This window comes from Meles meles, chromosome 12 (assembly GCF_922984935.1).
Source record: "Meles meles chromosome 12, mMelMel3.1 paternal haplotype, whole genome shotgun sequence".
Lineage (NCBI taxonomy): Eukaryota > Metazoa > Chordata > Mammalia > Carnivora > Mustelidae > Meles > Meles meles.
In genome coordinates, this window is record NC_060077.1 from 10,082,208 (window position 1) to 10,100,292 (window position 18,085).

Here is an 18,085-nt window from a genome sequence, read left to right on the forward strand (position 1 = left end):
ACCGGCTGCTACAAAGTTGATAAATGAATGGAATTAGAATTGTTGCGAGGTGATACATAGGTTTATGCCTTGACTCCACCATCCATCACTATGGGATAATTCCTGGTCCAGTGGATTCTTTACAACTACAGTTCCCCGTACCATGGGATGCAAGGGAGAGCCACAGGGAGGGGGCTTGGAGTAATGTTCAAACATACAGCCAGAAAGTCATTTTGGTTCCCACTGCCTGTCAATACCGACTCCATCATGGAAACGAATCATTTAGGTGTTACTTCATCTCTGACACCTCTCTAACTTTTGTGAATGTCCCTTTCGAGCGGAAAAGAACAGGCCTCGGGCTCAGAACCTTCAGCAGGCCAGCATACGGACAGTCTCACTGCACGGCTTTATTTTCATTGCATTAGTTTTTATAATTACCCCCTGCAATGGGTTGAACTGAATTCCCCAAAGGATGCTGAAGTTCTAACCCCCAGTCCCTTTGAATGCGGCCTTATTTGGAAAGAGGGTCTCTGCAGACGATCAAGTTGAGATGAGGTTATCAAGGTGGGCCCTAACACCAGACGTCTATGTCCTTACAAAAAAGGAGAGATTTGCAAGAAATTAAAAATAGAGCTTCCCTATGACCCTGCAATTGCACTGCTGGGTATTTACCCCAAAGATACAGATGTAGTGAAAAGAAGAGCCATCTGTACCCCAATGTTTATAGCAGCAATGGCCACGGTCACCAAACTGTGGAAAGAACCAAGATGCTCTTCAACGGATGAATGGATAAGGAAGATGTGGTCCATATACACTATGGAGTATCATGCCTCCATCAGAAAGGATGAATACCCAACTTTTGTAGCAACATGGACGGGACTGGAAGAGATTATGCTGAGCGAAATAAGTCAAGCAGAGAGAGTCAAGTATCATATGGTCTCACTTATTTGTGGAGCATAACAAATGACATGGAGGACATGGGGAGATGGAGAGGAGAAGGGAGTTGAGGGAAACTGGAAGGGGAGATAAACCATGAGAGACTATGGACTCTGAAAAACAACCAGAGGGTTTTGAAGGGGCGGGAGGTGGGAGGTTGAGGAACCAGGTGGTGGGTAATAGGGAGGGCACGTACTGCATGGAGCACTGGGTGTGGTGCAAAAACAATGAATACTGTTATGCTGAAAATAAACAAATTTTAAAAAAAAGGAGAGATTTGGACACAGAGATGTACGTAGAAGGAAGACGGTGTGAAGGGACAGGGAGAAGGCCACCAACCAGCCGCAGAAGCTGTGGGCCACTGGGAGCTAGGAGAGAGGCGTGGAGCGGATTCTCCCTAAAGTCTCCAGGAGAAGCCACCTCTCCCAGCACCTTGATTTCGGACTTCTGGCCTTAGAACTGTGAGACTATGAATATCTGTACTTTTAGGCCACTCTGTGCGTGATACTTTGTTAGGATAGCCCAAGCAAACTGCTCCGTGTCTTTAGGACATGGGATACTGGGTTCTCATTTATGGCATTATTACAGGTTCCTCTTAAAATAACACAATGGTAACTGCACCCGTCAGGCATTATTGTTACTGTTTTATGCAATCCATATTCGCATGGATTTTTCCATATTACTCATCTCTTTGGTCACCACGTCCTCCTGACTCTCACGCTGCTGTTCTGGGAGCATCGGTCCCCAGCACTTCCTTGAGAGAGTGTCTGTGACAGCAAGTTCTCTCCATTGCGTTTTTCAAGTGAACTGATTTCAAGAAAGATGTGAAGTAAGAGGGCAGGTAGCAGGTGCAGGAGGTAAGGACTGTGAAAGGGCGTGACGGTGCCTGAAGAAGGCCGTCAACGTGGGTCCGTTGGTCCCCTCTCACTTGGGCCCATCTTCCCCACCTGGAGGATTACTCATGGTCAGGGTCTTTGCAGAGCTGAGGGTTTGGGGGTGGCTGTGGCTTTGCAGAAAGCCGGGTGGGCTCTGCAAGCAAGGATGGGAGACACCGGGGTCCCAGCTGAGTGACAGCCTGGGTGGGCAGGCGGCAGGTACCTGGCTGCGCGGGCTGGGGCGGCACGGGGCTCTGCATGGTGGCAGGGGCAGGTCTGGAGGCCTGCACGGAGTTGGCCCGTCGCAAACCTGCAGGGGAAAAGAAAGAACCTGTCTTGTTCTGCACGTGCGCGCACACGGACCCGTACATGTGCACACAGAGTGGAAGCAGGAGGAAGCCTGGAACTGGTCTGCTGGCACGAGGCAATGCCTTCTGGTTTGAACTGAGCACAGACCCCCTCCTAACCTCTGTGTCTTCTCTCTGTGCAACACAATCACAGCAGTGACACAGGGGACAAAAAGCAAAGGTTTCATGATGCTGTCTCCACCTGTGTGACCTTCTGCAAGTGTCCTGTCCTCTCTGGGCCTCTGTCTCCTGATCTGTAAAATGGGGAATAATAGTACCTCCCTCCTAGGGTTGCATAGAGATGCTATGGTACAGTACAAGCAAAGGGCTCAGAACAGCACCTGGCATGGAGTAAACTCTAAATATTATTATTGTTTCTTTAAAAAGATTTTATTTATTTATTTGACACAGAGACAGAGAGATCACAAGTAGGCAGAGAGGCAAGCAGAGAGAGAGAGAGAGAGAGAGAGAGAGAAGCAGACTCCCTGCTGAGCAGAGAGCCCTATGCGGGGCTCTGTCCCAGGACCCTGAGATCATGACCTGAGCCGAAGGTAGAGTAACCCACTGAGCCACCCACGTGCCCTAATATTATTATTGTTGACACTGGTCTCCATTTTCACACGGACGTAGCTCTGCGTCCAGCTTCTCATATAAACTGTGTGACTTGGGCTGGTCATTCACCCTCTCTGAACCTCAAATATCTTATGGAGGCAACAGCTCTGTCTACAGGATAATAACAACTTAACATTTATTTAATGCTTACCATGTTCCCAGGGACTTTACATATAAGAACCTATTTAATCTCTATACCTCATGAACTGGGTGCTTTATTATCTCCATTTTACAAATGGGGAAGCTGGACACAGAGGGTTAAGGAGCTCACTAATGTCTCCTTACTGGTTAGTGGCAGAGCCAGGGTTTGAATTCAAGCATTTGGTCTCCAGATCCTGCCCGAGACCCTCAGATGCTACTGTCTCCGGCACAGCTACTGGGGGGATCAAAGGGGATAATGTACACAGCAGTTCCCGTGTACATACATCCAGAAGGTATGGCATTTCAGGAAGAAAGCCCTGTCCTTGTGCATTTCACTGGTCTGGATCCCACCTTTCCTGAATCCAGCTCTTTGTCACCGGAGGGATGCTTGAATGCTAATGACAGAAGGTGATTTGCCACCTCTGGCTGGGGTCCTGCAGTAGCACTGTGGTGTGTTCATTTGGGTCCTTGTTCATTCATTCATTCATTCACTCGCTCGCTCATTCAATGGCTACCAAGAGCCAGTCCCTAGAAAAGATGGACAAAACCCATCTTAATTCCTCCAAGAGTTCATGGTCCAGAGGAAGGACCATGTCATTCCAGACATTGAGATAATAAGCTGATAAAACAGCAGTAACAGCCCACATCCACTCAATGGTTCAGATGCAGCAGGCCATGAACGTTACTTCTTGGAACCCCCAAAACTCAAAGTCATGTGTGGTATTATGGCCCCCATTTTGCACTAGAGAAAATGGCAGTTCAAGTGTGCTCAAGGTCACATAGCTTGGAAGCAGCTAGGACCTCCAACCACATTCGTCTGGCGCCAAAAATAACCTGGGACAGGTTATGTTATACCTGCCCCAGAGGTAGAAAGTGAATAATCGTGCACCGTGGGGTCCCACAGCATGCCAGGCTATGCTCCGAGAACTTTACAAGGACTACTGTGAGGTTTCAGTTCACTTAACCCTTTACAGCAACCCCAGAAGATAAGACTGATTACTGCCATTCTTTTCATTTTACAATAATCGAAAGCTTGCTGTCTTGATCTGTAAAATGAAAACACACAGCTGGCAGGTGTAGAGCTGAGATCTGACCCCACACAGTCTCTGTTCTGGTGTTTGTGCCCTTGACACTGAACTGAAATGGCCATAGAGGTAAATAAGGAACATCGAGGGGGATAGAGGCAAGAGGCAACCTTTGGCTGGGGGGACTGGAACAGCTTCCTGGTGCAGGAGGCGTTTGGACTTGGAGTTTGGGTGTACCAACATGAAAGGGCTATCGTGCCCAGACAAACCTCTTCAGCCTAAAGAAAAGTCAGGATGATTTTGGTTTATTCCAAGGCACTAACTCTATGTCCCAGATCTGCGGAGAAGGGGCACTGGGAGGTGTCAGGATTACTGAATGGGATGTGCAGAGCTCACTTGATTCTTGTTGAGGATCTGGGACCCTGGGACCTGAGTTGCAAGTCATCCTCAGAACTCCTGATGGAATTCCCTCTGGGGCTTAGTCTGGCTCATCACCAAGGGCTGCCGGCATGACTGAGCCTTTTACTATGCAGCAAGGGCATCTGGGCCCCAGGAGATCTGCAAGGGTTGCAATCCTCCCTTCTGTAGATGGTATGAAGAGGTTAGATAGCACTAGGTGGCTGGAGCAACAGGTCCCTCTGAGTAACCTCAGTGTCCCCAGCTAGGACTTGAGTCGCCGTACTGTGGGATGCGTGAATGATATAAAATACAAGATGTTGGCCCTTTGCTCAATATCCTTCTGTGGCTCCCTAGCTCCTTCAAGAAAACATCCAAACTCATATATCTAACTTTTCAGGCTCTTGAGCAATGGTTCTCAAACTTTGGCATTCACAGAAATCACTGGAAGAGTTTGCTTAAGAAGTGCAGGGTCTGATTCCTGACCCTAGAAGTTCTGATTTAGTAGGTCTGGAGTGGGGCAGAGGAACGAGTGCTTTTAACACACACCTAAGGTACACAGATCCACTGATCCCCTGTCTTCTACTGCTCTCAGGGAAAGAGATTCTGGCTTTACTATGTTTTAGATGGTCACAAGCACTAATTAGCACTGAGTGTCAGTCCTCTGAGAACTCAGAGATGGGAGCAATGAACTCAGCTCAAGATGGGGCAAGTGGATGCTAGAAGCTTCCTAGATGGCAGTAGCATTTACACTGACTCTTGAGGGACAGGAGTTCAAATCTGGCTCAGGAGTGTCGTGTGACTGTCTTTTCCCTCAAGAGGCAAAATAATGCAGAGGCTAAAAGCACAGGCTTCATATATAGAAGTTAACTAAAAATGGATCAAAGAGGGGGGTGCCTGGGTGGCTCAGTTGGTTGAGCATCTGACTCTTGGTTTCAGCTCAGGTCATGATCTCAGGGTCGTGAGACTGAGATTCTCTCTCTCTCTTTGCCCCTCCCTACTGCATGCTCTTTCTCTCTCAAATAAATAAATAAATAAATCTTTGGAGTAATTGACTATGACACCAAAAGCACACAAAACAAAAGAAAAATGGGACTTGTCAAAATTAAAAACGTTGGGTGCTCGCTTCGGCAGCACATATACTAAAATTGGAACGATACAGAGAAGATTAGCATGGCCCCTGCGCAAGGATGACACGCAAATTCGTGAAGCGTTCCATATTTAAAAAAAAAATTAAAAACGTTGGTGCATCAAAGGACACTGTCATTGGGGCGAAAGGGCAACCCACAGAATGGGAGAAAATATTGAGAAATCATAGATCTGGAAAGGGATTAATATCCACAATATATAAAGAACTCCCGTAACTCAACAATAATAAAATAAACGTCCCAATTAAAAAATGGGTGAAGGACTTGAACAGACATTTCTCCAAAGGAAATATACAAATGGCCAATGAGTTGAGAAAAGATGCTCAACATCACTGATCATCAAGGAAATGGAAATAAAAAATATGAGATACCCATTCACACGCATTAGGATGGGTACACACATACACACACTACACAAATGTTGGTAAAAATGTGGAGAATCTGGAGCCCTTGTGTATTTCTGGTGAGAATGTAAACTGGTGAAGCTGCTGTAGAACCCAGAATGGATGGTTCCTAAGAAAATTAAGCATACAATTACCATATGGTCCGGCTATCTCACTTCTAGGCATAGACCCCCCCAAATTAAGAGCAGGGACTCAAATGGATATTTGCACACCAATGTTCATTATTCACAACAGCCAAAATGTGGAAACAACCCAAAGATCGATCTACAGATGAATGGATAAACAAAATATCTATCCATGCATGGGGATATTATTTAGCCTTAAAAAGGAATTCCGGGGGTGCCCAGGTGGCTTGGTGGGTTAAAGCCTCTGCCTTCTGCTCAGGTCATGATCCCAGGTCCTGGGATTGAGCCCCTGCTTCTTCATCTCTCTGCCTGCCTCTCTGCCTACTTGTGATCTCTGTCAAATAAATAAATAAAATATTTTTAAAAAAGTAATTCTGGGTTGTGATACACACCACAACATGAATGAACCCTGGACATAGGATGCTCAGTGAAAGGAGCCAGTCACAAAAGACCACATACTGTGTAATTCCATTTATATGAGATGCCAAGAATAAGCAACTCCATAGTGGTTAGTGGTCACCAGGGGCTGGGGGAAAATGGAATGCAGAATTATAGTTTAATGGGGTGAAAGATTCAGTTGGGGATGCAATGCCTCTGCAGCTGGTTAGTGGTGATGGCTGCATGACAGTGTGAATGCACTTAATGCTACTATTAAAAGTAATTAAAACAGTAAATTTAATATTAAGTATATTTCACTACCATTTAAAAAGATGCTTTCTAAGAAAAGGCACTGTTAATAAAAACTTCACCTCCAGAAGAGAAAAACAAGCACACGCTTTGACGTTGGACAGACATGGGTTTAATTTCCATTGGAACCAATGATCAGCTGTGTGACCTTGGGCCAGTGGCTTCACTTCTCTGGGCTCAGTGTCTCCACTGGTAAAATGGGAATAATAGAAGTCTTCATAACAGGGTTTGGGGTTGTGACAAGCATTAAAGGAGATGTTCTATGTGAAGAGCTTGGGCCAGCATCTGGCCCATAGTAAGTAGACAACAAATATTCCGTGATTTTGCAGAGCTGAGAAATCCTCCTTTCTCTATAGATCTGAATCACAAGTTCATTAGCGGGTGTGCACAGTGGTTAAGCTCAGGGTACATGCCCAGCCCTCTTGCCAAGAAGAAGAAGAGGAACTATGGGCCTAAGCTGCAGACCCACTATTGAGGAAGAGAAGCCAGAGGTCAATAGGGGACCTGAATATTCAGCCCAACCAAGTTTGGACACAGTCTCATCTCCTTGCTTAAAAAGGAAATGAAGTAGCTCTGAGGGATCCCACAGGAGGCAGGGAGCTTTGATCTCTCTCATCCAGCAGACATTTTTTTCAAAGTCCATGAATCAAGGACTCCCACTGGTGGGCACTCTTGGCAAATAAATCCCCCGCGAGTGCAGCCAGAGGTACTGGGCACAAGTGAGCGGAGAGCAGCTATGAGCAACATCCTGGCCATGCCAACCGACCCCATCCTTGTGGACAGCAGAGGCCACTGGCCAAGAGAACAAAGAACTTGATTGGGTCTGTGAGAGGGAAGCACCTCAACTCTGCTCAGAGACACGTTGCATTTTCCTCAGGGCTTCCAGGGAGGAGAGCAAATCCCCTTACCTTTTCCTGACAGTTGGCATTACAGCAGGAAACGGATATTATCAAACATACCTGTTTAGAGGCAGAATTGTTTTTGAGTTGTCTTTCTAGCATCTAAAATGGAACGTGGCACGTAGCAGATGCTCAATAAATACAGAATGCATGGACTAAAACATTGTCGCCCCCATTCCTTTGGATTCTCCTCATCCAGGAAGCCTGTCTGGATTTGCTCATGTCTCCTACCTGCTGGGCTCCGGCTGGAGTCACCAGCAGCCCCACCGTGGCTGTGGTCCCAGCTCTCTGAGTCCCGGCTGGTTGAGCTCATGCGTGCCTCAGAGGCCCTGCGCACAGGAGGCCCATAGCTTCCTCGCCCAGGAGCGGAGGCTGGTTCAGGACCTGGAGGGGAAATCACACGTTAAATGGAGGAAGGGCAACAGAGGGATGGGATAGAAAAATAGAAGGGCTCCTGTCTCAAAATATAAGACAGAGTCAGCAGGACCCACCTATTTTCTGACCTGGGCCCCTCCTCTCTTCAGCTTCACCTGGAGAGAGAGAGAGAGAGAGATGATGGGAGAACCCTTGTTTTACGGTTTCGGGTGAGCCCTCGCTTAAGGAGCGCACAAAGGGGCCCAGTGCCACTCTCAGGAACTTTTATAAAATGAGCTGGAAGTCCCCTCTCCCAACTTCCCCTGGGAGGTAGCTCCCGTTTACTATTTCACATGATTTCCTTCGCATGCATGAGCCCATGTGAGCACGCAGAAGTTTTAAAAAGAACAAACTGGGATCATTAGCCACTGATCATACAAACTGTTCTAGAATGTTCTCTATTCACTTGAGTGTCCCCAGGACTCACCAGGCATGCTCCAACCTCAGGTTCTTTTGCATGTGACATTCCCAAATGTTCCACAAGCCCTCTGTACCAGCTCCTCAGACAGCCCTCTGTGACCTTTCCATCCAACACGGAGACTCCTGCCATACCTGTCCCCTTCACCTGCTTCATCTGTCCTCTAGATCCCATCACTATCTGGCATTACATGGTATTTGCCCATGCTGTTTGTCGAGTATCTGTTTTCCCCCTGGACAATTTTAGCTGCTTGAGGGCAAGGATCTTGTCTGTTCCACTTAACACTGTAGTCCTGGGGCACAGAACAGAGTCTGGAACTCCCTGGGTGTTCAGTAAGGGTTTGTTAAAAGAGTATCGAAAGCTTCTATTGTGGCATCATTCCAAATCTATAATACAGATTTCCATCATTCGATTTTAAAAGAGGCCTAATATAGCATGGTGTGGTTGTACCATCATCCATTAAACAATCCCATTAATGAACATTTAGGGTTTTCCAGGGGTTTTGCTACCATAAATAATGATACAGTGAATATACTTACACAAATATCTGTTTATATTGGCCCTTCGATTTTTATTCCCACAGAGGGACTGCCCGATCATATGGGACGTACACTTTGAATTTTAATAAATTCTGCCATAACACTTTCTGAAAGGCTGGAGACGGTTTATACTCTTACCAACAGTTTGTAAAGTGCCCATGTCCCCCACCTTCACCAGCACTGGATGTTACCACCAATAATTTTTCATGTGTCACTGTGCAATGCTGGTGACATTACTTCTTTCTAGTGATATGAATGGTTTGGGAGTTATCTGCTTTGTCCAGAGTTTATCTGATAAGCTAATTCATACTATTGATATGTTTGTGTCTTTAACATTATATGATATTGGTTAATACTAAGCACTACATTCCGCAAAGCACCTGCCATCTAGTATCTCATTTAATCTTCAAAGTAACCCAGTGAGTTATTTACCCCATTTCACAGACAAGGAGAGTCTCAGAGGGCTAGGTGACTCGTGGAGCTAGAACTGACATTCAGCTCATCCTGGTCTCAGATGTCCCAGATCTTGACGGTGAGGCTGTGCAGTCTTCTCAGTCTACAGAGGGGAAAGCTTAACGAGGAAGAAGGCCCTTCTAGAGGTGAGACTAGGGGCTCCTTGGGGATGTAGTATATATTGAGAATTCGGTAATTCTCTGCAAGGAATAGACCTGGCTTGGGCCATGTCAGGAAGAAAGCATCTGGTGTATGTGTTTTGAGTGCCAGGCACTGTACAGGACCCCTTGAGAAGTCACCTTAAGGGAGACCCAGTTGGACATTTCAACTCAGAGACCTTCAACTACAACTTGCTGGCACTGAACACCAGAACTGACCTTCAGACCAGATTTTATCACTTAGTGTTCACTGAGGTCATTACAGGGGCCTTGACTGGTCAAGCCTACTTGTCTCAGGCAATTAAAACATGTTTGTATTGGAGTTGCCTTTTTTCTTCTTTTTTACTTTTTTGCCTCTCCCTTTTATCATTCATTTTACTAATTAATAATATTACTTGGATAAGGATGATACTACCTATAGCCATGGTAATTTCCTTTTAGTAATTTCCCTTTTATTCATCTTTCGCTTTTAATTAGTACAATTTCAGATGCTCCGCTGATGGTTGATAGGAGCCGCAGGGACAAGGAAGGCCTCCCCAGCAAGTCCCACTCAGGCTCCAGTGTGTACCACGATGATGGGAGTCTCTTAGCTTCTAATTTTAATTTCCACCTCTGTGGTACCTCTAAATACTCCATCAGAGATGACGACAAAAGCTGTTGGCCGCCTGGCATTGCTGGAGAGTTCCCTGTGCAACCGTCTCCTTTTAAAAAAGTTTTTATTTTAATTTCACCATCATACAAAGTGTTACCATATTGCACTATAAGATACAACAGTGTCACTGTATTACACTCCACTATGCAGTTACATTCATCCCAGATGTCAATATAGTCTCAGCACTTAGACACAACACCCTGTGTCCGTCATGACAAGCGCCCTCTTTTATCCCATCACCTCCTTCCCCATCCCCCCACCGCTTCCCTCTGGTAGCCATCAGGGTGTTCCCTACAGTTAAAAGACTGTATTGGGGCACCTGGGTGGCTCAGTGGGTTAAGCCTCTGCCTTCAGCTCGGGTCATGGTCTCAGGGTTCTGGGATCGAGCCCCGTATCGGGATCTCTGCTTGGCAGGGAGCCTGCTTCCTCCTCTCTCTCTGCCTGCCTCTCTGCCTACTTGTGATATCTCTCTGTCAAATAAATAAATAAATTCTTTAAAAAAAAAAAAGACTGTATCTTGGTTTCTCTCCCTCCCTTTGCTCACTTGTGGTTTCTTGAATTCCACATATGAGTGAAATCATACAGTGCTCGTCTTTCTCTGACTGACTTAGCATTATACTCTCTAGCTCCATCCATGTTGTTGTAAATGGCACGATGTCATTCTTTTTTATGGCTGAGTAATATTCCATTGTGTATAGCTCTATATTTATGGCTACCATGTCTTCTTTATTCATTCATCAATTGGTGGACACAGGTTGCTTCCCTAGCTTGGCTACTGTAAACAATGTCACTATAAACACTGGGGTGCGTGTACCCCTCTGAATTTGTGTTTTTGTATTCTTTGGGTAAATACCCAGTAGTGCAACTGCTGGATTGTAGCGTAGCCCTATCTTTAACTTTTTGAGGAAGCTCCAGCTGGTTTCCTGGGCTGCTTTCGCGATAAGGGTTCTTCCTCTGGGCTGCGCAGAGGACAAAGGGGTCCTAAACCCAAGCCCTGAGGCCGGCTGTCCACCAGCTAGGTGGAAACACAAGACATGACATCAGGACATCCTCTGGGTAGACCAGTTAGCCAAGATCTGTCCTTGGTCTTAAAAGGAGAAGTTGTTTTGTCTTACCTCGGCTCGGAGCCCGGGCCACATGCTTGGGCTCAGGGGTGACCTGCTCCGGAGCAGCAGGCTCACTGACAGGTTGCTGGGGCTTGGTCTTCCTTATGGGCATAGGCTGTGGGAGGACCTGTTTGGGGAAGCCCTTGAAGAACCATGCTCCGGATCGCTTCCACACCTAGGGGAAGACAGGATGAAGACAGGATGAAGACAGGATGAAGACACGGTGGCAAGCACTAAGTGTCCTGCTTCCCCAAGTGCTAGTTTTTAACATTGCTCCCTGCAGGGGGCGCCTGAGTGGCTCAGTGGGTTAAGCCTCTGCCTTTGGCTCTGGTCATGATCTCAGGGTCCTGGGATTGAGCCCTGCATCAGGCTCTCTGCTCAGCAGGGAGCCTGCTTCCCTCCTCTCTCTGCCTGCCCCTCTGCGTACTTGTGATCTGTCAAATAAATAAATAAAATCTTAAAAAAAAAAAAAAAGAAAACTGCTCCCTGCCCACAGTACAGAGCCTGTCACAATTCCTATCTAACTCACACACTATCCCCCAAACACTCAGTAGCAGGGTCTAAGTATACCCATTTTCTTGATGGAGAAAGCTGAATGTCAGAAAGGTGAGGAACTGCTATAAGGTTACCCCACAAGAGAGTGGAAGGACCGTAAGTGGACTCCAAGCCTTCCACCTCTTAAATGCATACACTCCCTACTTCTAGGAAGAGAAAAGTCAACGGAAGGGGGGGAAACGAAATTCACTCAAACATCACTCTTCTGCCAGGGTTCACCGCTGAGCTCGCTCCTCTCTACCAATCCCTAACCTGGTTCCCCAGCCCGTGGCTGGCACCCAGTTCCCCACAGTGAGGAAGTGGGGGCTGGACTAACATGGAAGGGGGTCCCCAAAGCCAGACAGGACTAATGCACTCACCTCTCTCTGCTCCATGCAGATTTTGCATAACCACACGGGATGCAGGCGGTTATTGGAGGTCTCCACCCCGCACTTGGTGCAGACATTCTGGGGACAAAATATAGGCCAGGACACGCTCAGACATGCCAGGCTCTGAGCTGCCAGCGATCGGAGCAAAGGGGCTGGGAAGGGTGGCAGTTGAGCCCCATTCTCTCTTGATGGATGTCAAGAGCTTGAACTCTCTCTTTCTCACCTCCCTCCCATGGCCAAAGCCAGTTAGGATTCAAGGTCCAGTCTGAGTCTTGCTTTCCAATAACAAGAACTAGAGTCACTCCCTATCACTGGATGAGTAAATTCTCTTGAGTTCTCCAAGAGTCCCTGTGGGGTCCAAGTTTTCAGCGTCCACACAGGGGAGATCAAAGACATGATTTTTCCAGAGGAGAGGACCATATATTTATTTGTTTATTAATTTGGTTCTTCTTTCTTTCTTGCATGAATTGGACCTAGCCTGGCATAAGGCTGCAGGTTCAGCTCTCCAAGGAGAAGAAAGTTATTCGTATAAAAGCTATGACTGTGTGATGGTTTGAACATTATACTTTGGCTGAGTTGCCTGGCAGTCAAGACCAAAGGGAAAACCCAATAGGTCACGAATTTTTTTGCTATCTCGTTGACTACAGCCGGTAAGTGTTTTATCTTAGATAAACTTTCCCCAGTGTTGCATTCTAAATGCTAAGGGGACCCCAAGCAGGAGCTGCCAAGTGACATTATGGATGTACCCAGCTCAGGTGCTCCCCTGAATCCCTCTCCTGGGAATCGGGCAGAACCAAGGGTAGTTGTATCCGTGTCCTGGAACTGTCAAGGCCCGACAGCGTGAGGGGAAGGTGTAGGGTGAAGGGAGCACAGAAGACTCCCCTTCAAGGACAAATGCTCAAGAAGCCCAATGGCTCTAACTTGGCCGGAGAGGGGCTTTCTAAGCTAGGGTAAGAGGAGGCTGGGCCAACCTTCCATGTACACACAGGTGTAGACACCTGCCTGGCACACTTTTGAGCCTGACACATAACTTGCTCAGCCACAACTTTGGAGGCTTAACCATAGCTCAAGTCCTAGTTCACCCTGGATGGAGCTGAGGTCCAAGGGGACAGAAGAGTCAGAGCATCTTCTAGGACAGGAACCAGAATCAGGGCTGCCTAGGAGATAGTCAGACATGGGAGCACCTCCGAAGGAATCATATGTTGGCAACTACCCTTCAGGATCCAAGTTCCATCCCCAAGACCCAGGGCTCCCCAGGGCTTCGCTCAAGCCCAGGGCTGGCCCCGTGCACGAGATGAGTGGGAAAGCAGTGGAGAGGAGGGGGAAGGTACCTTCTTACAGTCCTCACACACCACACAGGCGGAGCCCAGCATCCCCAACTGTTCTCCACACAGGATGCAGCGGTTCACCCCATCCCCGGCCACATTCTTCCTCATGTTCTCCAGACGGTCCACCAGGCGCCTGGAAGCAGACGCAGAGTCAGGAGGGCCCTACAGGACCAGGGATCACTGGCATCTCCCACAGTATCAAGCTGAGGTCTCCCTTCTTTGAGTCGTGGGTTCCTAAGTATCTGATGGCAACTGCTGGACCCTTCCCCAGAATAAGGCACACGTAGATATAATTCTGATACGTGTTCAGACCAATGCAGACCCATGTCCCATATCGCCCATCTCTTCTATTGACCGCGGGCTAAGCACCTGATCTAGACTTCCTATCTCCCATCACCTCCTCCAGGGAAACTGCCTTCTGAGCTCCAGATCTGTTTATCTAATTGTTTCCCTGACATCTTCACTTGGATGTCTTCATTGGCATCTCCAAGTTTACTTGCAGCTGCTCGTCATTGTGGCTCTTCTCTATCCCCATCCCTAGCACACCTGCTCCCCTTCCCGGGATGCAGCTGGACCCTGCCCCCCTTCCCCCCATGGGCCGGGTCCCACCTGCAGGCACCATGGGCATGAGAACTGCTGGGAGACAATTTGGGAATCAGGCTCGTGAAGATCTCCGGCCGCCCTGCCTGGCAGCCAACTGTTGCAGACTCTCCCCACAGGCCCTCCTCGCTCCTGCCATCCCCTCCGAGCGCTCTGACTCTCAGTGTTATAAATAGTAGCTTCTCCCTTTATGCTTCATTCATCAGAGAGCTGTTCCACCCCGGGAAGAGCCAAGAGCAGCCTGCAGGCCCCCAGAGCCTCCACTGTGACCCAGATCGGACAGAGCTGCTTTTTGGGAGGCTGGATATGCAGAGCAAGAGCGGCCCTCTCCTTCCTCCTTCTCCTCCTCCCTCCTTCTCCCTCGCTGTGCTCTCCCTAGAAACGGTTTCTATAGGATGACAGGCAGGGCCGTCACCAGGAGCCAGCCCCAGTCCGCAGTCGTAGAACATCCACCTAGAATACCAGTTGCTCATGTTTACTGAGCACTTACTATGTGCCAGGTGCAGAGCTAAGCCCTTCCCCTGGATCTTCTTAATGGTCCCTTCAGCAGCACAATACGCCGAGCACTGTTCTTGTCCCCATTTTCCAAGCGGGAAAACTGAGGCACAGAGAGGTTAAGTGATTTACACCAGTCACACAGCGGGAAGTGGAGAAATCTGGGATCCAGACCCAGGCACATTCTGTCTGGAGTCCCTGTTCTTAACTGTAATTCCACCCAGCCGCTCTGTTCCAGGCAGAGCCACAGGCATCTTCTTCAACAGTCTGATCTCCACTCTGCTCAACCCCCCTTGTAGTCCCCACACCAAGGGAGACGCTCCATCATTGGTAAGCACCAAGTTACACACACCCAGTTACCCTGGCTTGTTCTGTCCCTCTGCCTCTCACTTGCCCGAGCTTGGGATGAGACACCCTGTAGCTGCCCCATCATTTTGTTTCCCTGAAAAGCCCTCAATGTAGGGTTGAGAAATCTAAAGTTTGGCCCTGGATTTTGCATCTCTGGGCTTGTTTCCTCATCTGTAAAACAGAAGGTGTTGGGCTAGATCAGAGGTGGTCAAACTGTGCTTTATGGCACCCCAGGGTTCCTTAGAGGCAGTTTAGGGGCCACGCACTGGAGTGGTGGGGCGGGGTGATTCTGAGGGCCCAGAAAACCCTACTTCATCCACAGCATGTCTGCACTGATCACTTTTGTGTGTTTAGACTGTTGAATTAGATTTCCTTTGGAAAGCTACAGTTTAAAGAAACAGCCTGAAGCTGTCCAGAGCACGTAAACTTCAGGATGCCTTTCAATATCGTAGAATTATCAAATGTTATGAGACAATGAGGCGAGCTGATGGGAGGTGGGGCATGGTGAATTCATGATGACACTTTCCTTGTACACATTTTCCTCTTTTCCTCTTTCTTCCTTTATCCACTGCCCTAGCCAGGAAATGGTGAGATTTTGTTCTTTTCAATCTAGCAGGGCAGGTCCCCAGCACAGAGAGGGTGAGAGACTGGCCTGGGGCTGCTCAGCAAGGGCAGGCATCTAGTTCTCTGGGTCAGGAAATCATTGCTGCTTTCCATGAAACCTTTCTGGCTTCCCGCCTCAGGTCAAGCCTCAGGAAGACAGCCCAGACCGGATGACCCAATTCTAAACCACAGTGCGTTCTACTCAGGAGTCTCAGAGGCTTTCCTGCCTCCCCTGGAAAATCAAGGCCACAGACTCACTCACCGCTTAAACCCACATTTTTAAGCCTCTACCCGATGCTTGTTTCTTGCACCATTCACTCCTAAATGTTGAAAGGCCCCATGAACAGGCTTTATACGGGGAGAGTCTCATTAGCCATCAGTATAGCAAATGGCACGGAAAAACAACAGATTTAAGATCATTATTCAGAGGTCTCAGCTCAGGAACCCTTGTTACTCATGAATTCGGCAGAGACCAATAAGGACAGAAACACGCGTGGGCTGGGATGAGCTCACCTTCCTTCTCTGCTCCAAGATCTTTCCTGCAGCCCGCCCGGGCAGACACCCTCTCTGCAGCCCCCATGCTAGGACCTCAGCACGGACAGCTGCCACTGCCAAAGGTCATAAACTTAGCACGGAAACTTTGCAGGAACCTAAACTGAAATTACATCATGGAAGACCGGGGGTCCCCGATGGGTCTTTATCCTGGTGATAACACATTTTGGCTTCTTTATCCCAGAAGAAATGTGTGTTCTTACCAGTCTTGGCAGGAGCACCCTGAGTGCACGCTGAGGGGTGCCGGCAACCCTCTGTGCGTTCAAAAAGGATACACGGCATAGAGCCCCGCTTCCCACCTTGTCAGCTATGGGTCTGCAGAAGCCCCCTGAGCAGCCCTTTGGGGAGCCATGCACGGGGTGTGGCGGGGCGGGGGGTTGCTCTCGAAATTGGATCTGCCTGGGATCACAGGGGGAGTGCTCAGCATGCAGACAGTCATTCTGCGTCATGGAGGCGGGGTCAGGGAATCTGAGTCTAGGGCGGCTCCCTCCGTGATTCTGATGCTGGTGAATTCCTAGCTACACACGGGGAAGCACTGAAGGACGAAAGGGAGTAGGAGGGCAAACCGCATGGGAAAATGTCCTCCATATTATGTTAAAGGCTGAAAAAGACCCCCCCCCCCCAACCCAGGATGTAGAACTGTAGTCAGGATGCAAATTAGGGTTTGGAACACGTGCACCTGAATCTCTTCATGATGTACACTTGACCAAAAAAAAAAAAAAAGAAAGAAATTAGAAAGGAAGCACACCCAAATATTCACAGTGAGAATCACTGGGGGGTGGGATTATAAGTAACATTCGTTTCCTTTTTTTTTTTTTTTTTTAAATTTCCTTCTTTAATGCCTCTGTCTCCCTCCGTCCTGCAGCACCCGATTAGCTGGCCTCCCCATGTGCTTCCTTGACCTCCCACCATGAGCATGTGTTGCCTTTATATTAGAAGAGAAAATGCATTTTTGAAGATAGAGAGCCGGGAAGGCAGGGTTAAAAGACGTGGTTCGAATCCTACCTTCTCTCTCTCCAGTCAATGACCTCAAAAAGCCTCTGTTCTCTGGGAGCCCTTTTCCCAGACTTTACTGTGAGGGGGTTAGATGAGGTGAAGCTCAAGTTTCCTCCCACGGGCACCAGTCAGGGAGTCTCAGATCCTGAGGCTGAAACGCTGCAACTTCCCATGGCATCTTGAAATAGAAGGTCTCTCCATGTCGAAGAGAAGGCCCTCTCTGGGTCCGCAGCCTGTTTTGTTTGCCTGTCTAATGCCTCCACATTAAGGGCCCAATTAGCTGGACACCGTACATGCCTGTCACTCTTTAGTTATGTCTTTACATGCCCGATTAACTTTATGACTACCACTCATGCCCTGCGTCCAGGAAACCCATCCATCACCAGGCTGGGCATTTTAGGGGAGCTGTCGCTTACTCTGTGACTTTTCCCATTTCCAAGGGCGCTTCCAGAAGCACCAGAAAGGCTATGTCTCCTCTTCTGGTCCCAGCGGACCAGCCCTGGAGGTGGCAGGAAGTGGATTCCCAACTTGGTCCGACCTTGCTATCCAAATGGAAGCAGATGGGCTACTCACTCATTCATTTCAGATATTTATGGAGCACTTGCCATGTGCCAAGCAGACAATGAGGACCCAAGAGGGAGCAAAACAGGTGAGTCCCTGCCCGAGTGGAGCTGGCATTATAGAGAGGGCTTGGGCCTTACTGAATTCGTCACACAGATCATCATAATCACACTCATAGTAAGTTCTCTGAAGGACAAGTATCAGGCAAAAGAGAGGGACTGGAACCATCAAGAAGGGGCCTCTGAGGAAGGGACCATCGAGTTGAGACCTGAGCATAAAGAGGAGCTGACCCAGTAAAGACGGCGAGGAGAAGCACTTGGAAGAAGCATGTGCAAAGGCCCTGTGACACACTCAGCATGGGTCAT

The 18,085-nt window shown here is 48.2% G+C and overlaps 1 protein-coding gene and 1 non-coding gene across 4 annotated transcripts in view; one reads left to right on the forward strand and one right to left on the reverse strand.

Annotated features, from left to right (window-relative positions):
* The window catches only part of RPH3A (rabphilin 3A), a 266,407-nt gene that overhangs the window by 27,219 nt on the left and 221,103 nt on the right, over positions 1-18,085 (reverse strand). For all 3 annotated transcript variants that reach the window (XM_046026041.1, XM_046026042.1, XM_046026043.1), the window contains 6 exons: positions 13,569-13,698; positions 12,229-12,315; positions 11,324-11,489; positions 8,066-8,104; positions 7,806-7,958; positions 2,014-2,100 (listed from right to left, as the gene is read on the reverse strand). In XM_046026041.1, coding sequence (XP_045881997.1) covers positions 2,014-2,100; positions 7,806-7,958; positions 8,066-8,104; positions 11,324-11,489; positions 12,229-12,315; positions 13,569-13,698 — 662 coding nt within the window. The remainder of the gene's footprint in view (positions 1-2,013; positions 2,101-7,805; positions 7,959-8,065; positions 8,105-11,323; positions 11,490-12,228; positions 12,316-13,568; positions 13,699-18,085) is intronic.
* Positions 5,430-5,536, forward strand: LOC123954751. Its single transcript, XR_006821128.1, has one exon. It is a non-coding gene; the product is annotated as a U6 spliceosomal RNA (small nuclear RNA).